This window comes from Melitaea cinxia, chromosome 6 (genome assembly GCF_905220565.1).
Source record: "Melitaea cinxia chromosome 6, ilMelCinx1.1, whole genome shotgun sequence".
Classification (NCBI taxonomy): domain Eukaryota; kingdom Metazoa; phylum Arthropoda; class Insecta; order Lepidoptera; family Nymphalidae; genus Melitaea; species Melitaea cinxia.
Window position 1 is genome coordinate 11,287,497 of NC_059399.1, and position 25,316 is coordinate 11,312,812.

Genomic DNA, 25,316 nt, shown 5'->3' on the forward strand with positions numbered 1-25,316 from the left:
CGAATGAAAGCTGTTGAATATGTGTCCAGTCCGCTGTAAACTAGTTTTAATGTATCTTGACAATATAATAGAAATTATTTTCCTGAAGTAATGTTATGTAAGTCCTTTCTTGTCCGAAACCATTCAAAACTTCAGTGTCGAAAAAAATGTGTATTAACAAAAGTTGCCATTATGTTTAGATAGTCACTATAAAAGCTAATAATATCGTGTCTGTAGTTAGATAGAAAATTAAATTACATTTGACTTTTGGTGCTAACTGATCGGGGACTTTTTTTTCTACATAAAGATTCTAAAATTATAAAACGAAGAGGTCATCAGTGTTGCAAATAAAGCGTGGAAGGTTGCAAACTGTTTAAAGTAATTTTAGTTAAATTTTCTGTTCACTCATTTAAAAAAAAAAGACAAACATTGAAACATCACATATAGAGATCGATTGTTTTATAAATAGTTGTATAAATAGTAGATTAATTTACATTTTTTTTTTGTTTACTAGTCGAACATAGGTCATGTTTATGATTTAATAGTTTTGTGAATATCTTTTTCAATTAAATTAAAAAGGATTAAAGAGATATTTACAAAAAAATTTGTTCTTCAAATATGATTTAAGATGTGTATAGCTGTATAATAGTTTATAACCATTATATTTGTGTACATTCTCCGACATATCAGTACCATCCGTTATCCGTATGTTGTCTAATACTGCTTTTTAATTTTATCTTATGTCGTGGGGTCGGTAGACCCTAGTACATCTTATTATGTGCTATGAATTAATTCCAAAGCATTGTGTTTACTGAACGTTTAAATAATGTAGTTAGTGCCTTATTTAATAATTATATTTTAACAATTGTATGCCATTTATTGTTGTGTTAACTTTTATAGTGCTTATTATGTACTTTAACCAACTTTTCCACGCAAGGGATGGCACGCGTGTTTGTATATTATTGTGATATAATTTCATGTTTCTTATTATTTTTGCTCAAAATTATTTTTCTCCGTTTGATCTGTGTACTTATCGTTCATGAAATTTGTAAGACTGTATTTTATTTTGTTATGTAAAATTGTTAAATCCAGGTTATAAATATAGTTATTTTGAGATTTATGACTTTTTATTTAATAGTGCAAGGAATATAATTGAAACAAAAAATTCTTTATACATAAAAATAAATATTTTATTTAAAAATGTTCGAATCTCATTCTCGTTTGACCTGAGCTCAGGTCGAAGTGACTAGACTGTACACTCAACATTTCTTATATCATTATGTATAAATATTTTATTCCTGTACAAACAGATAATAATCGACACTTAGTAATAAAGAACAATAGTTACTTTGCTACTTATTGTAAATAAATAATATCGCTAATACTCGAGTATTAGAAAATCCACCAAAAAATAACGTTACACACTTTAGGGAACATTAAAATAGTAGCAACTTAATATAATTTGTTAGTCTTATTTGTTACTAACCCCACGAGTCTAAAATGGCTCATTCGTTATAAAATCTCCGCCATAAAATCTATTCGTCTAATTTCATTTGACGGCTATGATATGAAGAATAGATCTGCTATAAATAATACTCGCGTATTATTACAGCGTACGAATGCAATTGTAATATTTATGTATATTTCTCGAGTTACACGTTATGTACGAATATGTTTATGTTGATCGAGTCGACGTGCGCCGCGCTAGAACTCCGTGTCTCCTAGCACGTTGTACATGAGGCGTTTGAAGGAGTTCGATTGCTGGATATGCTCTTCTTGTAACGAGTTTACCTGAAAATAGTTTTTATTTTTTTTTAACACAAATGCGGGGTCGTTTTCATGAGATTTGTAGGTAAACATTAACAATATTTATTTTTATGATTCTGTTTACTTACGAAGGTCGCTTGTTTTTCTTTTGTATCCGGCTGTTTTACGGGTTTCGGAACTGGAGCCGGCTTCTAATGACACAGATTAAACATGATTAAAAAAGAGATAAAAAATACGTGTTAGAAAACGGTACTTGAAGGCTGCCTTTAAAGCTTTTTTCGAACTCATTAAGGTATATAGTTACATTATATACCTTATTACCTATTATTGTTAGTTCTACCTAGCTTCAGCCTGCAATATCCCACAGCTGGGTATAGGCCTCTTACCCCATGTAGGAGAAGGATCAGAGCTTAATCCGCCACTCTGCTCCAATGCGGGTTGGCGGATATTATTCCCTACTATGAGTAATAATCGTTATCAGGTGTACATACTCGTAATAGCAACCGGGACCGACGGTTTAAGACCCACAAGGACTAAACAAACACTCAGATCACGGAAAACATCTGTATGGCCAATACAAATGTTTGTCATGTGCGGGGATCGAACCCGCAACCGCCAGCGCAACAGCCACAAACTAGTGCTGTGACCGTTGCGCCAACGCGTCGGTCCAATTTTGGTTAATTTAATTTTTTAATTCGAGTATTTTTAATCTACAATTTCACGATATGTACGTACTTTTGTGGCTGGCGGCGAGAAGACCTTGGTCTGCGCGGGCGTGGAGACCTCGTGCGCGACGTCGCCGCCGGCCTGCTCCTGCAGCGCGCGGTACGTCTCGGACTTGGCGGGGTCGTACAGCAGCGTGGGCTTGTGGCTGCGGTGCGGCGCGGGCGGGCGGGCGGGCGGGAGTTAGTTTTTAGTCGGTTAGCGGGCGCAACACAATAATAGAGAGAAAACGATTAGACTCGTCTCCGAGGGGCGGGGTTAGTGCGCGTACGACGGATTTAGTGTTTGTTTTTCAGGAAGGATAGGTCGATAAAAATACTAACATTAATCATGTAGAATAAGTTCACTTAATATTAACTTATTTTAATACTAGTTTTCGTATATAAGTTAGCGCAGCCACGCAGCACACGATGTAGTCGCGTGAATGGTGCATGATGTGTGTGGGTACGCTTAGTTATTTTTTTTTTATTTTGGCAACGTGTCGACGTAGTCACCAATCTTCGCGATAGTTCGATTTTATAGAAGTTCGAAAAAGTCGAAGAGATAGCAAATTAAAAATAAATAAAAGCATTAATGCGTAAAGTGAGATGGGCGTCGACAGTTGTTTTGGCGGCGTTTCTAGTAAAACACTTGCCTCTTGACAACGTGTGGCCGTCCGTAATGGCCGTTAGAGCTAAGCAACCAAAGAAATATTTTATTATATTACACGTTTTTTAATTTAAAAACTAAAACATAGTAATTATAATAACATTTTTTTTGCGTGTAATTTTTTTAAATATGACTAAAATGTTGACGGAAATTAAATCACTATCGACCTAATAAAAATATATTTCTACAGTGTGATCTTATACGATTTTAAAGGGAATATGCGATGATATATGCGCAAAACTATGTTCAAGTGGTATGTGTATTATTTGTACAGATATCATGTGTAGATTTCAAACTAGCTGTATGTTGGTCGATATTATCATGTAAAACAATTGACTATTTATTTATATATATATTATGGATATTTGATTCATAAAATTAAAAAATATATATATAGAATTGTCAATCCTGTATGAATGTTGGGATAAAGAGTAGTCTTTATGTTATTCTCGATCTTTATCTATTTACGTGCCAGTTTCATTATTATCAGCTCAGTAATTTTATACGACATACTAACAAACACCTATCCGAAATATATAAATTATGAATAGTTATATCTAAAGTTTCTACACATTAGTCTAGTACGTGTAGTTAAATGTTAAGTATTTTCGTTTGGCAATTTGCCACGATCTTGAAATTCAGTTCTAAGACGAGCGTGGCTTGAAATGACCTTCAAGATTTTTTTTTATAGTGACGGCTTAGTGGTAAAAAAAAACAAAAAATAATAATTTATATTAGGTAGATACTCACGGCAGAGGCGATGTCTGCTGTCTGATTGAATTGGCAATGTTTTGTTCGGAGTACAGATTGATTGGCGAATTAAATTGTTTGTGCACCACCTAAAATTATAATAGAATTGTGAGTAACAAGCAAAACTGACAGTCACATTTTAGAGAATTAGTTAAATCAATTCTTAAATAAAATAAATTTAGTATTGTTGACGTTTCTTAAAAAATTATCGACAGTCATAACTTGTCTTAAATTTTATGACGACTATAGTAATTGTATTTACGAATGATCTATTGAATATTTTTAATCTCAATTTTTTTATGAGATCAAGAATAAGAAATTAATAATGAAATAAACACTCTTAAGAAGAAAACGCAGAAAACAAGATGGTTTATAGACACGTGAAGATTTTGACCGAGAATCCACTGAAATTAGTACCTATTCAATTACGTCATCCAAGAAAATTTGTACCTATTTGTGAAATAATAGCTTAAGTTGGTACAGTAGGGTAATGATAATGCATTCAGTGTATTCTCATAAGACACTATTAAAATACAATGAAGTTTTCGTTAGAGAATTCAATTAAAATTATATGCATTCATGCATTCAAAGCTTTGCCTGAGCAATTATCACACATTTTTTATCAACCACCTTATTCGAATCTTCACCGATCACTCGCTGCAACACCGATTCGGCCACCTGAGTTTTTACCAAAAATCTATAGGTTATAATGAGCAGTTACGCAGTTATTTTATTATGGCTTGAGCTATTTAAATACAGCTTCATCAAAGCTTAAGTTTACTATGTTGATATATAATTTGATGTTTGTTGTTTTTAATTATTTTAATTAAATTTAATACTTATAACGTGTAAAAACACGTTAATAATAAAATAAATAGATTAAATAGCTTAAAAAAGCGAAGCTCTTTTTATTGTTGCGGTAATTGTAGTTATAGTTTAAGCGTATACAAAATTTTACAAATCTCAGTGCAATATCTTTTACAGTGTAGTGTCCTAAGCTTGCTACTAAAATGTTTTTGTATCTACATAAGTCTGAAATTATAATAAATGCATGCAATAATGAGGTACAAGTATACGGACTTCATAATTCTATCCGACTAATTTTATTGAGTTAATTCAATATATTTTCAAAAATATGATGGTAAACGTTTGCTTTGTATACTAAATGTTTTAAATACTTGATTATCGGTTACGTAGTATGTGGGATTGTAGGCGGTGAATAAAGAGTTTGGTACTATGTGTCAATTAGTTAATACTATACAATACCTTCTGTCGCATAAGCGTGTCGCGGTAATCGTGGTGAGGAGGCGCCCGCATCGCAGGGTTGGGGTGGTGGCGCAAGTAGCTCTCCGTGGGCCCGGGCTCGCGGCGGACCTTCGCGCCGGGCAGCACCAGCGGCGTCGTGCGGTACGGCTAGTGAAGTAACACTAACTTAGAATGACTAATCTATAATTATAAAAGAGAACAGTTTTTGAAGTAAAACTTCTGTACGCACGCTTGACTTGGGCAGAACAGCTGGTGATCGCGTGACAAGAGCGTTACGAAAAGTGTGATCGGGACAGGCGAACGGAAGTTGAGAGGGAGATATAAGTTAGTGAAGATAGAGAGAGAGAGAGTTACATTTCGTATATTAATCTAGAAGCTAAAGAAGTTTTACTTCAGTAGTTGTGTGGTCTAAAGCACACTCGGTTTTTGTATGTTTCTTCGAAGAAAAAAAAACGAAATCGATCGACAAATTTACGAAGTAGTTCAAACTGTTAAATATGCTGTGAAGAATGACTCTTGCAAGTCTTCTAATATTAAATGATGTGGCGAAAAAACGTGGCGTTGTTTATATAAAAAAGTTTGAAGTAACAATAATTAACTTTTATAACAAAAATAAAACAAAAGTGATAAAAAAATTAATAAATAAATTATATTATTAACACATTATTCTGTTTATCTAGCCTTTTTGGAAAACTTTATCATGTTAATAATTAGATTTTCTAGAGCTTCGTTACATATAACACTTGTTGACACGACGCATCTAATCTAATTTTGTACGAGGTTATTTCATGTGAGTATGATTCCTGACACAATTTCGTTATAGGTTTCGTTACGTATATTTGTGATTATTTGGTCTAATGTAGGTCGCGGCCGCAATAAAAATATCTTAGATAAATTATTTATATGCGATGCGAAAACATATTATTAAGAAGATCATTCTTCATCCAGAGCCAATGCTGTTTGAAAATATTATGAACGTGTTTAGTAACTCATAGTTAAAATGGAACAGTTTCTACACAATAATACATTAAAGACGGTAAGGATTGTTACTGTATCCAAAAGCGTGAATTGTGCCATTGAGCGAACAAGTTTCGACGTCTATTTCCGTCCATTAAATGTTTACTAAATCCAAGCTTTAGACACTGACGCAATGCCTTACATAAAATGCGACAAAATAAAATCAGTCTTAAAGATTAGCTGTATAACAAAAATCCTAGATTATATATGAAATAAATATTTATTCAAAGTGTTTTCACAAAATTTAAGCTATAGGAAATTAATTAGCTAAGTATACATTACAAAAAAAAACCATAGTTGGCTTATGTCTATTTTATGATTAAATTATTGGTAATGAAAATGATTCAAAAGCTAAATTAGAATTTGATGTAATCACGGTCATGTATTTTAAGATGGACAATGTTGTTTTGAAATACGATTACTATTAAAACATTGGAAATATATTTGTTAGTTTTATTGAAAGGAGCATATATTCTCTGATTTCTAATATCGATACGATTTTAAAAATTATGTTTTTTATTTATTTGCAGAAGTTAACGTCAATGGGACGCTTATAAGCTACGTCTTGGGCTTATACTGTAAGTGCAATAAATGTTAACTCTATATAAATATAAACTAAGCTCTTAAGCTGTAATGTTAAGTAGGTAGTAATTTATAATTACTATGTTTAATATCATATAGTAGCATAATTTTTGAAGATATTTCAGCATAATAAGCTATGTTAAACGTATTCACAACTGCAAATATTCATTATTTCCGAATGAAAAGTTTATATACTCTACGCTATATTCGTATTCAGGAAAAATTTAAAAACGCTGTTTTTATGTTTAGTTGTATGAGTTGGCGTACTAACTTTCTTTTATATCTATAAGTGTACTTAATACTTATAATTGTTGTAAGTTCTCTAAACTATTTAAATGTAATGTATAAATAATTTCGATGTAATTTTTATTTAAACCAAATAGTATTCGAAATGACAGTTGCAATTTGGTAACACTTTTTGCACATTATTAGAACGTTAAACATTTAATACTCATCAATATAGGTACAAGTACCGATTGTGAGCTTTGCGAGTCTCAGTGGGGTTTAACAAAAAAGTTGTAAAGAAAAGCACAGCTTATAAATTAAGAAAAGATATTAATGTTACTTAATGATTGTTATAAATTATTTAATTAATATGAATTAATGATTTATATCTTTTATTTATAATATAAGTTTCAAGTCGTAATGATGTAGATTGGTTTATTATATTACGAATAAAACTACGGCTTTCGAGTAGACATTTCGAAATTAGTTTAATGTTAAACATTAAAATCTAGCAGTTTGTTGCGGATCAACGCCAGTTATAAGTAAAACCAGTTTAAGGTTAATTAATATCACCATATCACTACGACGGTAGTCTTAACCTAATTATAACATTTATAACCACAGGGAAAAAAGTTATGAGTGAATGTTTAATGTATAACTAATATTCTCTCGACGAACCCAGTTAGTGACCACTTCTTCCTCGGGATGCTTAGGATCTTGGTATCCGTTAGGGAAAAAATTAGGGTTGAGCGCCATCGTAGCACTTGGTAGCGCGGACGTGTCGTAGAGCGTGTGTTCGCGGACTGCGTCTCCAGTCGCTCCCTCTCAGTAAACAGCAATTTCAATGCATTCTATTTCGGAAATATGACGGAAAAATAGGCACCAGCGTGGGCGAAAACTCAGCCTAGAGCTTTGTGGCACGCGCGAAATTTTCATTATTTATTACTCGGCTACACTAATGTAGTCATTAGTAATTAAAATTAGGTAATCCAAATATAGAAAATAATTCTTAAGAAAAATTGGAAACACCTATGAACCGTCCAACAAATTAGCAATAATTAATTATTTATGCTTTAAAACCAATTTTCGATACTTATGATTATTTATCTTACGTCAATATAAATTTATATTGATAAGTAATTTATTAGCATTCTTGTGTTTAATATATGTATGTTTGTAACGTCATCCACACACTATTTTCGCGATGTATGATTCAGATTATGATTTAAGCGAATAAATAGAGTTTACCAGAACTTTCGGTTGAATTTCTAGCTCGTATTTCTCAAGCTGATTCCCGAATATACGGTATCAATCTATTATTTGTTTTCAGTTACAGATTTCCGTACCTAATCTTCACATAATTTTACTAATTAAGAATATAAGAAAATAAAAGTATAGTTTGGCAATAAGCCAGACTATAAATGCTCGTCTCGGTTTAAAAATGTTCAGTTCAGTTCAATTAACCTACTTGGAAAGAAGCTGGTGCGACGTCCAATAAAGTTTCATAGTTTCTTCTAGTTAGTGAAACCAAAAAGTAAGGCTGTAGGAAAAACCGTTGAACGATAATAAGCACATTATAAAAAATTTCAATATTATATTATAGGTATTTTAATAAGGCTGATAACTATCTATGTTTAAACTTTTTAATTTCATATTGTACACGTTTACATATTATCTAAATTTTAAAATGAGCATGAATATTTCGGTACAACATAAATTCTCAATAAATTTTTGACATCGTTTCCAATAAAAAACAGGTTAACGAGTTAGTGGAAGAAGAAACATTGAGTTATTAAAATTCTTTTACTATTAATTTCATTCATTTCATTTCAGTTCATTCATTTATGCTCTTTTAATAAGTGCTTACAATTTATATTCCAATATCTCTTCTCGAATATGTAGGTAGTAGAATTTATATACTACATTTTGTTTGTATAGGTATGTTGTATTCAAATAAACCACAATTATTCTTTACCTTAGTACCTACCTACCTACCTACCTACCTACATGTAGCTACATACTCGTAGTATTTATTCAAAATAACGCTACACAGTTTCGTAGGCAGTTGCTGTAAATTAGGCCTTGCCTATAATAAAGTATGCAACTGGTTTTGATGAATGTTCTGTCAAAAATTACATTGAGCTAAATATTTTGGCATAGATACAAATAAATCATGACGAAGTATTCATATAAAGATACTTAATTTTATTAGTATCTGTTTTTAATTACAGGATTCTCGTTAGAGCATACAAATAAAGTAATTTAGGATTTAAAGTCAGTCATGTACACAATGTTAGTATTGGTCAGTTATATTGTAGAATATGAAATTATATACAACTATATTTTTTATAATAGAATATCTCACCCAATAAAAAAATAAATAAACAACGCTTTTAACTTAAGCCGTATTTATAAACGTTTATTAGAAACATCAAAGTTTGGTTCATAAAAAGAAAACTAACGCTCTACATCGAACTATCGTGACTAACGTACGAGTATATAATACAAAATATTTTAAAATGGTAAGTAATGTTTTTAATAAGATAGTTATTTACATCAAGAATATTAAGCGTAGTTTAAAATATTATAGAGAGATAAAATTTCTGGGTTTACTCATACCGCGGCTTGCCTAAATGTGGATTTGTGGACAAATCATGGTATGAGCTAAGACAATAACAACAAACAAAAAATTTTTTTTTTGTCATACAGTAAGTATATGATTAATTACAGTAAGTATATGATAAATTAAGTATGATGATTATAGATCCCGCATTATTCGATTTTTGTTATTTTATCTCATGCTCTCGTTCATGGTAAAATGGCAATCTAAGCGTATAGTTAACTAGGCTAACTAACTTAATCTAAGCGTATACTAACTACTAATTACTTAATTTTAAATGATGTAATTTTATTAGGTTTTTAGACTATTTTATAATATTAAATGTGTACGTGTAGTGTGTCATATATATAATAGTACCGGGTGACCGAGCTTAGCTCGGTATTTCTAGTAAATCGTGTTTTTTTGGAAATCAAATTTAAATACGAATTACATAATAATAAAATATGAATAATATTCTTTTTACCGATAATAATAAAAAATATAAATAAATATAAAAAATCAAAAATAAAAAAATAATCTATAATATAAAAATGAGTCGCTGAATGTGTTGCTAAGGGCAAAACTCGAGAACGGTTGGACCGATTTCGCTAATTCTTTTTTTAAAATATTCCTTGAAGTACGAGGATGGTTCTTACGGAGAGAAAAATTCTAAACAAAAAAAAATAATAATAATAAAGAATCGACTGTTAGGCGATACGAAGTTCGCCGGGTCAGCTAGTAAAAAATAATAATGATAAAATATGAATAATATTTTTCTATTTTACCGACATAATAATAAAGAAAAAAGAAAAAATAATAATGATAAAATATGAATAATATTTTTCTGTTTTACCGACATAATAATAAAGAAAAACTAATAATCGATCTGGAAATTTTAGGATGAAACCTAGTACTTTCGGTCGATCGCGACCGACCGATTCTAACGATATTGTAGCCATTTTTCCATTGCCTAAAAACAGGGATAAAACGACATTTTCTAAAAATGAATTCTAGCTAGATTTATATATCTCCCCCGAAATCCCCTGTATACTAAATTTCATGAAAATCGTTGGATCCGTTTCCGAGATTCAGATTATATATATATAAAAGAATTGCTCGTTTAATAGAATAAGATTTATAGTGTATACATATATGTTTCAGAAAAATAGGCATCTAACTATGTAATTAATAAATAAAATATAAGCTGTAAATTGTCATTATCACCTGAACCATTACAAAATGCATTAGAAAATGGAGGTAGCTTAAGGAATAGGTAAAAGCGAACATATTAAATTCGTCTTATTTCAATAAATCACAAAGAGTATACCATATTCATTACCTGGCTTTGTATGGACTCGTCAATGCTTTCATCGGTGCGATTTGAAGTTGGCGATAGTAGTAACGTCCTATATTCACCCTCCTGCATAGGAGTGAACTGTGCCTGCGGAGGCACTGGTGTGCTGCGCGGCAAAGACTCGGGACCACGCCACGGTGTCGGTACAGGACTGGCGGTCCTGTTCAAATATAAAAAAATCACTGTGTGTACTACAACCAGCTGTAAGTCTGTCAACTACTAGGTATAGCGATCTTTTCCAATGACGTAGAAGACTAAGTAATGGCATGGGTAAGGCATGCTGTTTCGACATCGGAAATAGGATGATTCAATTTCGTATCCGATAGGTAAATAAAGTCGACTCAAAAAATGACACTATTATCATATAAGAAAATGATTATCTAACCAATTTTTACTATTGCAACAAAAGGTTCAAAGATTATGTGATGTACGGTCTAAAGTAATTAAAAGTAAATTTTGCTTGCAATATTTGATCCTGAAAAACGGTTTAAGACTTATTACCAACCATTTCAGCCATCCAACTTATATAAGCTAAAATATATAATAGTGGCTGTTAACTACTGGTGTAAAATTAACTATATGACTATGAATATTGAAAAGTATGTACACATAAAATTCTCTAGAAAACGCAATAAAATAATTCTGAGTACCGTATTGATAATGAGAAGTTGAAAGGGGTTAAGGAAGTAAGAGACTTAGGCATAATTATAGAGAGAGATTTCAGAGTTGCGGTATACTGGTTAGATAAATCATGTTATTAAAAAAAAATCAAGATGTTAGGATTTATAACACGTAATACCAAAGAGTTTACACCAATATTAGCTCTTAGACCCTATATAATGCACTGGTACGCAGTGACATCGAGTACTGTTGCTTTTTATGGTACCCAGTTTATCAAAACAATTTACAGTGTAATGAAAAGGTGCAAAAATGTTTTTAAAAAAAAGACTATCTGTTAAAGCATGAACACAAAACGATTTGCTTTTCAATAAGTATAACGACCGGTTACGTTATTTCAACTACCTTCCCTCATGGAAACGCAATCAGGCTCTCGGGGGCATTTTTCTGTATAAGCTGCTTAATCGTATGATTGACTGTCCCTCCCTCTTGAAACGAATTAATTTGAGTGTACCCAGAATATCGTCCAGGGATAGCTTCTTTAGAATGTATAAACCATTTCATATTATGCATAATAAATCTAAGTATATAAATAACTCACCGCTTAATCTTATGCAAAAAAATTTAAATTTAATGTAGTTTTTCTTAACATAGACAAAGACATCTTTGCAGATTCATTAAGCCAATTTAAGAGAAAAATAATTAAAGTGTTGATGAACTTTGATATATAATTGTAATAGTTTTGTTTTTTCTTTCTCTCTATTTTTTATTGTAACAAACGTTATTTTTTCGGTAAATTACACAAATATGATTAGGTAAATTACACAAATATAATTAATGTCTGATTACAATAGCGTTCTAAGAATGTTGTGCAAACCTTTAATTTAAGTGCATATTGTATAACATAGTGGTATGCCTTTATTAAATAAATAAAGAAACTATTACTAACGTATCTCGATTTTAGTAATTAAACATTATGATGATATTATCAAAACCACAAGGAATCTAAAGATTGTAAAGAAAAGTAAAGCAAAAGATAAGTTACAAATACATACCTACATACTTCTTAGATTAAGTAGTTTGAAATTTTTTTAAATTTAAATCAGTGAGATCAACTTATTGAATTTACTTGTTTATGTACATAGAATGTGAATCTCGTGACAAGCTTTTATATCATATATATGTAAATATTATAATTACTCCATATGATGATAGTAAAAGTTTTAAAGGAAAAGTTTATTTTATTTGATAACGTTTTCATTTTAAATTAATTTTTAACTTTTTAGTTATTGCTGAAGTTTCTCAGTCTGGTATTCTCTCAGCAAATTCTTTGAATTGATACCCATAATGTAACAAAACATAATAAAACTTAGTCTATCTTCAGAATCCAGCATTTTTCGAGTTACTCGTAGCAAGCCCATTCATTTGATACCCATAGTGTAAGAAAGCATAAAACCATGTTTGAATGCCGTTCTATATACTGAGATCACAGCGAAATAATACTAATTTCAAGCAGTGTTGTATTATTCCTTTTGGTGAGCTGAGAGTGTAATTTAATACATTTTTATTTTTCATATATTGAGCATAGAAATCCGTTGATTGGTTTTTGAGCTAGACAATTCCATGTTATTTATATAGGAAACAGAAATCTTCGATGGATGAGTTTTTTTCTTTACCAATAATATGCAAATCTAGTTTTCATGATCTTATTTCTAAATGAAAGTAGTATTATGTACGATGTAGTGATGAGTTGGACTTGTTAGATTTACCTGAAAGGTGGTGGGACAGCGTTGGGTATAGGGGAGCGCGGCGCCAGCCCAGTGTTGCGCGGGCCCTCCTGGTTTACGTCCCTGGACATGCCACATTAAGTCTATGCTTTGGGTGTTCAAGTACATGCTAGTTAGGATACAACGTAGGACAGTTGTTTCATTTGTATGTTTTTAGGCATGTTTGTTTTTATCAACAAAATTACTAATAAAAGACAGACAGATATTACATACAGGTGCCTTAAAGATTTAAAATTATGAATTTTTAAGTGAAGTTCAAAGAAAATGTAAGATTATGGGGGAGGGGGGAGCTTATAATTACATTATCGGAATACCTGATGGTTCATTACGGGATAACATTTGCTTTAATATATAAATAATATTTAATTGTTATATTGTGTTTTTATTAAAATAACATTAATTGTTGTAAAAACACAATACTAGATATAATAAGAATAGTTTAGAATACAAAATAGGAAATATTTGTAACATATAGACAGGATTACACTTGCATTTATAACATTATTTTACCAAATATTTTAAGTTTAGACACTAAGACTACATTCTACATGAAAACGAGAATATGCTCTACAAGTAATATATAAGTAAATAAGACGATATTAAATATATAAAAATAAACATCAGTCTTTCAAGTGTAAGGATTACATGACAATATTCTTGTGCATTATAGATAAAAACAAATGTGCAAATTGTAATATTCTAAAGAAAAAAATAAGTATATTTATAAAAGTCGTTCTGCATGCTGCTTTTCATGACAATATAAACAACAGTGACACAACATTTAGAAGCAGGTCTTACTCTGCCATATGATAAAACGTGGGCGTGAGCAGGTATCGTCCTGAGAAACTGTTAGATGATCGCGGCATCGTATACAGATGCGAGCTTGGGCTGCTCCTAAAGGTAGACTGTTCATGAAGATTCAAGCGCTACATTTTTAAAGTTCTACTGTCCAAAATTCAATGTAGGTAAGTGACATAGAAATCCTTTGGGTCAAGAAGGGTAATTGTCACATCTTTACTTACTGTATCTCATAATTTGAATGCTTGAATTAGATAGATATCCATTGCTAAAAGATTTTATAAAAAAAGAAAAAGAAATCAAAAGTAACTCTACTTTTGCATCCAAGTCGGTAGTAATATCTAACGTGAAATGATAAGTAGGTAACTATTATTTAATAGATAACTAAAATAATGATAATAATTGGTCTAAATTACGTCTCATCTAAGCCCATATAATTTAAATCATATTCTAACAGTTCCAGTTTCTATTTTTTTAGATAAAGTTGTAACACTATGTATAAAGCTACTTTCTTACCTTTGGACAACAAGCTTAATTTGATTAGGGGCGTTTTTGAAAAGGTTTTGGGCATCTTCGTGTCGTAGATCGCGTGCATCATAATGATCAATCTTTGCGATGATATCTCCTCTGGCAAGCTCACGCCCGGCCGGTGTGCCCGGTGTTACCTGGAAATTCATCAAAAATTAAACGGAGCATTCGTAAAAAAAGTGTTGTAATACAACAAGATGTTGCATTTTTGTGAACTTGTAAGTAATAAGTTATTCTTAGCAACATCGATAGGTATACGGGTAATTGAATTCATCTGGGGATTGATAAAACTAGGAGCAAAAAGTAGTATATTTGGTAATACCAGTAAATATTCTGTGAAAGCTGCCCAAGCGGTTCCAGAGATACATTGGTTCTGACAGAAAATACTAAAAATGAATGGACTTTTAGGAATAGAGTCATTGGCACCCTTTAATGTCGAACTATAAGAAATATTTCGTAAAAATAAAGCAAATGTGTACTCTTTTTAAGTTACAGAAATATGGTATAGTTTATTTTATTAGTCTCAGTATAAAATAAAGCATTTTCTAGGTTATTATACAGACATTCTTCGGTAAATTATTTCATGAATATTCGTCATATCATCATTAGGTACAAATCTATTTAAAAGTGCAAGTAGTGTAAACATGTTTGCATTATGTCTTTTCTTGTTCAAGGTAGCAAAAGCGACCGTGACATCTAGTTTGAGACTAGGTCACAGGTACAGTCACTTTTTCTTTGCTGAATTTCAAGGTAGAAAAACTTTGCTGAATCTCAAAGAATTATATTACCTACATAAACTATTACAATTTAATGATATTTTTAATGTACCCTTTTATAGGGTCTTGTATAAAAATTACTTGCTAATTATACATATTAAAATTGTAAATTAGCAAATCTAGACTATAGCCTATAGCCTATATTTACAGAGCCAATCGATTCTAGCTTGAGTTTAATAGTCGTGTATTACATTATTACTAACTAATGCCCTCGGTTGCTCGCTCTAAAACTTTTTCTATGTCTAGCTATGTTTTCCGTTCTGGGTCAAATTTTAAAATACGATGGAACTACTGTTTTATGATTTCTAAATCTAAAAATAAATCTTCGCTCGCGATTTTACCCTCAAAAGTAAAAGGTATGTTAACACCTTTTGTTCCTTATTTCAGCCTTTTAGAAATTTCTTTTCCTAAAATCCTATTTTATGTTTGAGTGATTAGTTTATGAAAGAATCCTACCTACTTCTTTTCTACAAGTTTCATTTTGCTTCGTTAATTTATTAAGGACAACCAACAGAAGATACAATATAAATGTTTTAATAGATACTTAATTAATAGGTAAGCAATGATCATTGTAATTCTTTTTAAAGGCAGTCACTACATGCTATACTGCTTAGTGTAAATTAAATTTAATATAAAAAATCACAAAAAAATGCATTTATAAGAAAAATAAAGATTATATAAGAAATTCATTAAAGACAAGTATAACAATGTTAAACAGCGCAGCTAGTTTAGCCCATGTTTAGCCAAGACCATATGTGTAAAATGAAACAGACTTACATTCCAAATTTAAATGTAAAAAAAATGTTAAAAAAATGCTTCCATTATGGGTTTTTCTTTATTTGAGCCCATTTATTGAAGAAAATTTAAATGAATCTAAACAAGTCAAAAAAAGTAAGTGCAGATAACAATAATCTACAAAGTTAATGAAGTTTTAATAAAACGATATTATAAGACACATAAATTACTATACAGCTATACTGATTTATGTGTTTCTTCGAAACTGACATCTAGGACGACCTTGTGATCAGGCAAGGGGAGGTTGGGAGACGGGTGCTTTGCATCAAGTTTGGCTTCGAGCCAGGCTAAATGAGTCCATCGCCGTTGTCGTGCCAACCGTCACTGACATTTTATTAAAAACAACCGTGGCAGCCGATGGAGTCCGACTAATCACCGGCTGATTTGCGCAAATTCATCACACTTCTCTCGAGTCAATGGCGAGGACGCATACCTATATTTACTCGTGTCTAACAAAAGTTTATCTCGGCCGTACCGGCTGCGTCATTAGTAAATGTTGGAGCTGATGATGATTTTTGCGGGGTTTTTGGACGTCAGTGTTCATGTAACTTTTACGCGTAGTAGTACGTCATACTACATACTTTATTTTTTTAGGAAATACTTTCCTGGATATACAAAATTATTATTTATTCAAATAAATATATAATATCGCATATAAAGGTAGTAAAAATAATCTGCTAAGGAATGAACATTTGCATTAAAATACTACATACACAGTACCACACACAGCGGTAAAGGCTTAAATCGTTTGTTATGTTTTAAACATGAAAGAACTTCCAATATGTAACAACGCAACTGCAGTAGATATTAATTGTTTGAGTATTTTAAACAGAATTATGACGAACTAACTATTCAATTAAATAATGTATAAAGTACTTACTGTTTTTTTTAAACAATAAATGACGCATTCGCTTAAAATTTTCTAACGTATTTTTATGCAACGCTATCTATTTTAGTTTACGTAGATCAATTGAGTCATGAAGTAACATGTATTAAAGGAAATCCATGCAATCAAAACGTTTTATGATAGATAGCTGGAAATATTAGCACAAGGTTGAATGAATATGAATATGAATATGTATGTATAGTAATTAATGTTTTTGACTGTTGAGATAAGTGTAATTACTTAATATAAATCTGGACATCTTTTGAAATTGAGGCATTAGGTTGTTTACATGCTTACATAAATTATTGGTACTGATCATCTTGCTTGATGTAAAACATTATTCTAGCCTGAGATATTTGGAAACAAAATGAATAAGTATTTTTTATTATTATTAATAAATTCGGCGGTGTTAGTAGGTACCTATTATTGGAACAAATCAAAAAAATAAAGAATTCACTTTCCTTTTTTGTACTGTAATAATTAGGTAAGCACAAAAATTTGTAGGCATTAATGTAGGTGAAGCACAAAGATACAGTTATCCTGTTTATATTCTATCGCTATAAATCTTACAGCACCACGGGTCAATGCCCTTTTTATTTTATTCCAAACAAAAACGTATTATTAATCAGACAGAGCTTATAAAGATTAAAATTTTACTTTATTTTAAGATTATAATAAGATAAAATTCAAGAATTACAATCTGATATATGTTTAAAGTAATCTTATATACAAAATTCTCGTGTCACAATGCTAGTTACCATACTCCTCCGAAACGACTGGACTGATTTTTATGAAATTTTGTGTGCATATCGGGTAGGTCTGAGAATCAGCCAAAATCTATTTTTCATACCTCTAAATGATAAGGGTGAAATAAATAAATACTTTTTTAAATTCTTTTGACGAAAGTTTTTATTTTTAAGTATTTTATTATGATTTGGCATTAAAAATATATATACAACCCTAAATTTTCACCCTTTTACCACCAACACCTATTTTTAATAGCGTTTAGCGGCAAGACAAGTTTGCCGGGTCAGCTAGTGTGCCTATACCTATATTTCTCATTGAAGAGATTAGTGTGAAAAGTAGTACCTATTAATTCTAGCGAAGTATAACTTACGACAATTGTATTCCTTTTAAACTTTTAAATTTTTAATATATTTATTACGACTTGAATGTATAATTTTAGGTAGTAAATATATTAAATGTTGTATTATTTATTCTTATTTGTATTTTAATATGCTGTGTGGTTACGGCATTAAAAATATAGCCACCCCCTCTCTTCCCTTGGATGTCGTAAGGTGCGACTAAGGGATAACACAGTTCCACTACTATCTTGGAACTTAAAAAGCCGACCGATGGCGGGATAACCACCCAACTGTTGGCTTTGAAATACACAGGCCGAACACGGGCAGCAGAGTCTTCGGTGCGACAAAGCCAGCCCTGCCGAGCGTGCCCAGCGTGGTGACTATGGACAAAACACATGAGTTCACGGCATTTTTGACGTGAACTTGTGGAGCCTATGTCCAGTAGGCAGTAGTGGACTGCGAAAGACTGATGTGATATTTAATTTTATTTAATAGACAGCCAGCTTGGAGGAGATAATGTGAAAAAAGCGGAAAGGGTGTACATAATTAAAATGAAAGAAAATAGGAAGAAAACGAAATATACACACATACATGCACTCATACATACACATATTATAAACAATACAAATTATACTAAAAATTACAGAATGTATTAGATCTAATAAGATGTACATACATACACCACATACATACATATATACATATATATATATATATATATATATATATATATATATATATATATATATATATATATACCCACATATATACATTATTATTATATATAATAATTATAATATTCTTCGTTTTTAAAAATAGAAATTCAAGGTCAGATTTTACAAAATTTATTTACATTAATTATAATATATGTCCACCATTTTGTTCGATAGCTTGTTGCCATCTCTTAATTATTGTTAAAAAACCGCGATAATAGTTTTGAGAGCCTTCTCTTGATGTTAACTTTACAATACCTAAAAAATTCTGAAGAGGAAGAAACAGATGGAAATCTGAGGATGCAAGATCGGGGCTACCGTAAAAACTGTTTTAGGGTCAATTCTCAGATCATTAACTACATCGTAACTACTCAAATGTCGATCTAGCTCAACTTTTTTTAAAATGTCGTCACGTTAATTCGTAACTGGGCAACCAGAGCGAAATGCATGAATGTTGTTTATTAAATCTGAGCATGAATGAATCAATTTTGTACTACTCTTTCTGTCACTGCATTAGGTCCATAAATTGAGTCATATTTTTACCCTTTTAAAGGTAAACTTTAAAGTTTACCGAATTTCTTAGGGAAAATTTAAATTTTGGTGAAACGGTATTTCGGCGGACAGAAAACAAATTAAAGGTAGCGGGAAACTGTTTTCTAATTTGTAATTTCATTTTTAAAAAGTCCCCTTTTCATGTATCAAAACCAGCCACTTACAAACAATGCAATTAAAAAAGATTTTATTGCAACTTTTTCTAGAAAATACGAAAAGACTTTTCCCCGACCTATTATTTATCACAGATATTTTATACGACAATTACAAAAAGTAGATTGTTATGATACGGGCGACATCGTAGCTAAGCTTTTAAAAATAAACTAATATTTACTACATCGTGGCCAGTGTCGGTACTCGAGGCCGAGTCATGTATCACTAGCAAACTCTACAACAACTATCTACCTATATCTATTGATATATTTCTTCGAAAATGTTCTAGATATCAAATAAAGTCGAGTATACAAAATATCAAAATATTTTGTATAAGAATATAATCCTCAATAATATTTTAAATTTTAATTAATTTTTAATTTTTTTTATGTAAGTTTGTTTGTACAGTTTCACGCGAAAACTACTTAACCGATTATTATGAAACTTTGTACACTATATTCTTGGAGGTATAAATAGGATACTTTTTATTTAAAAAAAAAACAATACGAGTGAAGATGTCGGTTAAAAGTTAGTAGATAATAATATAATATAAAGTGAAATTAATATAATTTTGCGAAATAAAAATTCTGTTTTGAGCATAGCACATATCTAAAACTAAATATTTAATACAATATTTATATATTTATTTAACAATTTTTATACGTACAAAATTATATATATAATATATTTGTCATGGAGACTCGCGTATAATGTATGTGCTTATCCCTGTAAGAGATTTCTTCCAGCACACCCAGAAAGAAACGGTTACAGACAGAAAGTAAAGTAGGTAGACGTACAAAAGAAAACATTAAATCATTAAATAATTTACTAAATATACATACACATAATTATGTATGATTTCAATGTATGTAGTTATTGAAATACAGCAAAATAGTTTTTCCGACCATTTCTTCTCTAAATATTATTGAAATTGTTGGAAACTATTTTTTTGTAAGAAAAGTGACTGTGTCTAAATGTGCTTTCAAAATAATTATAGCGTCTACGATTCAGCTCGTATGAGACTAATAAAAGTTGGTTCCAAAAAATATAGAAAATGTAGTAGGTAAGTATGTAATTTTAAACGCTAACTTCATATTAGAATTAAAATACAATCAGTAGCAGTAGATAAATATGCGGGATTCAACAGTGGTTCGTGACTATTTGGGTCAAATACAGATTTGTTGTCACACTTGCCGAAAGCTGTCGAATGATGAATGACCAGTTGTTAGCTTTAAGATTTTGTTAATTAGTTAAGCTGCATTAAAAACAACTGTAAATAAATAACTCTATGTAATGAACCCTAATAAAGCTCCATAACGTAATTAAAGAAATCTACAAGAATTTTAAGCTTATAACAAGTTTATGAATACACTTAAATTTAATTTTAAACTTGAATTACGATTATAGGTAACAGTAAAGTACCGCTTTGGTAATCATCTAATTAAAAATAATTTAACACGTAGATAAACTCCAGGCATACAGTGACATTTGTTTACACCGGTAAGTTTTGTTGATGGTCAATAGTAAGTAGGAGGCGTACCCTCGTGACAATGAGCGGTGTGGCGAGATCCGCGCCGCCCACTAGCCGCAGGCCCCAGTTGGTGTCACGGGTATCTCGCCGGAGCGTTACCACGAATGTATGCAGCCGCCCCATGACGCGGGGAAGTACTGATGCACTGCACGAGCGCGCTTTTGGCGCGGACTTGCGAGCACGACGGTGAGACTCAGCGTTATGCGATCTAAATTAGCTCTACCGCAAACTACACCCCTCCTCTCCCCACTGTACTCTTCTGAACACCCCACAGCGATCGACCCAATTCATATAACGGAAGCTGGTGATGTCCAACAGATATCCAGCTGTGCACGTCTGGTGATGTTTACTAGCCTTGATCAAAGATGCGGATTGAACGATATTTTGTTTTTGTCTAGCAACTGAGAATGTTATCTAAAATTGTTTTTAATTTTTTTTTTATTTAATAAATTGTAATTTATTATTTAAATTTAAAGTTTTTAGAACAGTTTACGAAAAACTGTGGTTAATCATGTGCTCGCAGTACCTTATGTTATTGACATATCATGGCTGTGCCTTGGCTTCAGCACAGAGAGAAGTCACACATGTCTCAGAGTTTCTTCCAAAATAAGAAAATTGCTTCACCACGTTTTTCCACACCGCAGAGCATAATGTGAATCCTAAAGGCGAATTGAACACATGGTAAATCTCAGTGGCTCGTATCTGTATTTGTACCTGCTAACGTTGTGTTAAACGATGTTCTTTTCAATGTGTCATCTCGGTCCGTGAGTGTACTTGTAACGAGTGATAACAGCAAGTCATTTTCTTTAAAAAGAAGTCAGCAAAAAGTCTTTTAGTTTCTATGGCATTTTCTATTGTTACGTTTATCCGGTGAGATTTTAAGGTAAAGGTCACAAATCTACATATGCGATGTTTCTTTAAATGATTGATTTTTTTTTACACACGGTCGTCTGTTCCTATCGTAAGAAACTTAATGCTTGCGTTACAGGTAACAGCCGACTGTTAGAACTATATTTTTTTATATAAATATACATACAAATAAGACATATATATATATATACATAAATACAAATATTACACCCAGACTTAGGCGGGAATCGAACTCGCAACCCGCGGCACAGAAAGCAGGGCTACAGGCTCAGACCACTACAAACTGCGCCAACGGGCTAGTCGATGTTTTTCTTTAGAGATTAATGTTTGTTCTATAAAATATAGCCTTATACGATATAAATAGATCATAAATCATTGGCACAAATACTTGTAATTTGACATATAGATACTAAATTAGCCATTTGGCAATGTCTATTTAAATCTCATGCTGTGCTATTTTACACGAGAAAGTCATATGTGTTTCGATCATTAGTTTCCAAGTAGAACTACACATAACAACCATATGATATTCGTGAGTGAGCAAAATGATTTTGAAAATCTACTAGATAATTTTTAAACAGTACTTATTACACTGACGTAAGGCCACTTTTAAACATAAAATAATATTTATTATTATATTTAATTGGTTACTTAAAATGATGATTTGTGAATAAAAATTGGTGTCTGTGTAAAGTTCTGGGTCAATTTTACTGGGTGCTGATGAAGATTGTGGTGATTGTGGTGATTATGTGGCATATAACGGTCTTAACCCGATAAAAATCTCGATATTAGCAAATAGTGAAACAAAAAGTAATAGTTCACTTCAGCCTATCGCAGTCCACTATTGGACATACGCCTCCCCGAACTCGCGCCAAATATCCCGGTGTTCCGCAATCCTCATTAAGCCTCCACCGGCAATCTTATATAAGTAGTTATTCGGTCTCAGGGACGGTAAGACGTTCCAGACTGTGTTTGCCCACACGCAGAATCTATTCCAGGACATACAATTTACGACCATACAATTGGTCCTGCGATAGAGGTGACCAGCCCACTGCTACTTTAACTTGCAAATTCTGTGAGCCATTTCGGTTACTTTCGTTCTATCGCGGATAGCCTCATTTCTGGGCCTTAGAAAGAGACCCCAAGCATAGCCCACCAATTGCATGTAGAGCGACTATAAATTTGTGGACTAGTGGTGGAATAAGTTTTGCCTCGTTGCATCTACTATTATAATCATGTAAAATAAATAATTCTAAATCTTCTATCCTTTATTATTAAACCGACTTATTTTATTTATGGTTTCTTAAACTTTCCAGAAAAATTTTCATTTTCAAAATATTTGCATAAATAATTTAATAATACCTTTTTATATCACCGTGTTATAAATAAAGAGAATAGCGATTGCTTATTTATTTGAGTACAAACTAACTGAATGGTATGTGAATTTAACAATTGATCGTTAAATTTGTAGTTAAAAAGTATATTCTTTAGGCAACGACGATGTATATTAGTCTTTACATTATGTACTAATATGAATTAAGTAGACATACTTATGGCTAGAAATCACACGTTTTAATAATAATGTAACTAATTACCTATTCTAAGTTTAACCTTAATCAAAATTTGGTTAAAATTAGTTATTTAACTTATTTATGTCATATTTCATTTAAAATATAATAGCGTTAAATGCACTTAGAGGTCTTTCCAAACCTGTATTCATTACTTGGCACGTAAACTAATACGATTGCGTATTTAAAACATTTACAATTCATGACAAGTTAATACGTTAATAGCTCCACTTCTTTAGTTGTAAAGTATGTACATATTTTAATTCCTAGACACTGAAGTCTGAACTGAATCAGTCTGTAAAAGTCCTGGGTAAAAGCTTCTATGAGAGGAGTTTTATGAGAAACTATATCAGGTATCTATGATAACAACTAGGACCGATAGCTTAACGTGCTCTCCGAAATATGTACGATGAGAAGACACATACACATAATTGTGTTTGCTCGCAAACGAAAAAAAAACCGACTTCAATTACATCGACGAGTAATACAACGTAGATCGACGAAAAAATAGTCAAGTAACTACGCGTTATCAAAGATTACTCAAAAAGTAGTTATCAGATCTCAATAAAATTTATATGTGACCACATGACAAACATCAGCTTTCGATTAAATTAAAAATTATTTAAATCGGTACACCCAGTAAAAAGTTATTGCGGATTTTCAAGAGTTTTTCTCGATTTCTCTGGGATCCCATCATCAGATCCTGGTTTCTTTATCATGGTACTAAACTAGGGATATCTTCTTTCCAACAAAAAAAGAATTATCACAATCGGTACATCTAAAGTTATGCGGTATAATACATCGTAGGTCGACGAAAAAAGCGTCAAGTAAAAACGCATTATTAGATATAACTCGAAAAGTAGCTGTTAGATCTCAAATAAATTTAAATGGGACCAATTGACACACAACCTTTCGAAAATTGTCGAAATCGGTCCACACGGTCAAAAGTTCTGATGTAACAACATACATAAAAATAAAATAAAAAAAATACAGTCGAATTGAGAACCTCCTCCTTTTTTGGAAGTCGGTTAAAAACGAAAATATATATTTGTATATAAATATATATTTGTAAAAAGAAACAATTATGTCCTGAGCGATCAAACCAGCGACGATCGGCACAAGGCGACTTCTACTACCGGCGGCGGTTAGGTTAGTCATGAATAAATTAAATTCATTGCACTTTTTTTCACTTCATAACGTAATTGCTGTTAAAACTGCATAGATACTTCTATAAACCGTATTCTAAATAAAAAGCAATATCCTGAACTGCTTTGTTTTGCTTATCAATTATAAACATGCACAGTTTCGTTATTAAATTTCTACAAATATAATTATGATACGAAATACATAAGGATTTATATAGTTGCATAAAGAGTACATACCATTTTTCTTTGACTATGCCGTACAACCTCATCGTCAGGGTCCGGACGTTGATGCGGCACTCTCCAGAACGGTGGTCTTTGATACATTGGCATTGTAATACTTTAAACTTCTTCAATGCACCACGTTTACTGTAGAAACCGTTCGTTAATTACCATCCAATCAATTAAATAGTCTATATTTATGATTTAATAAAAATGCATCTTTTTAATTATTTAACATATTTTTAATTATGTTCTTTATTAGGAAAATACGCAGATCGCATAACATTTCGTACTTTAGCCAACTTCAAAGGATCGAAAGACAAACAAGAACGCCACTCGTTGTTTATTTTATACGACGATTTTATGAGTGCTCGGGAAGAAA

General features: G+C 31.6%; 1 protein-coding gene across 4 annotated transcripts; it reads right to left on the reverse strand.

Moving 5' to 3' along the window:
• Nucleotides 1-1,151: 1,151 nt before the first annotated feature.
• Nucleotides 1,152-25,068, reverse strand: LOC123654368 (PDZ and LIM domain protein 3). 4 transcript variants are annotated; one of them, XM_045590278.1, is made up of 10 exons: nt 24,953-25,068; nt 14,630-14,778; nt 13,298-13,378; nt 10,896-11,070; nt 5,134-5,280; nt 4,498-4,545; nt 3,868-3,956; nt 2,482-2,617; nt 1,875-1,937; nt 1,152-1,770 (listed from the first exon to the last, which is right to left on the reverse strand). In XM_045590278.1, exons 1-10 carry the CDS (start codon nt 25,043-25,045, stop codon nt 1,684-1,686), a joined length of 1,068 nt encoding a protein of 355 aa, XP_045446234.1. In that variant the 5' UTR covers nt 25,046-25,068; the 3' UTR covers nt 1,152-1,683. The 4 variants fall into 4 exon arrangements, with proteins under 4 accessions (XP_045446234.1, XP_045446233.1, XP_045446235.1 ...); XM_045590277.1 differs by lacking the exon at nt 24,953-25,068 and adding an exon at nt 21,142-21,340; XM_045590279.1 differs by lacking the exons at nt 4,498-4,545; nt 24,953-25,068 and adding an exon at nt 21,142-21,339.
• Nucleotides 25,069-25,316: the final 248 nt, after the last annotated feature.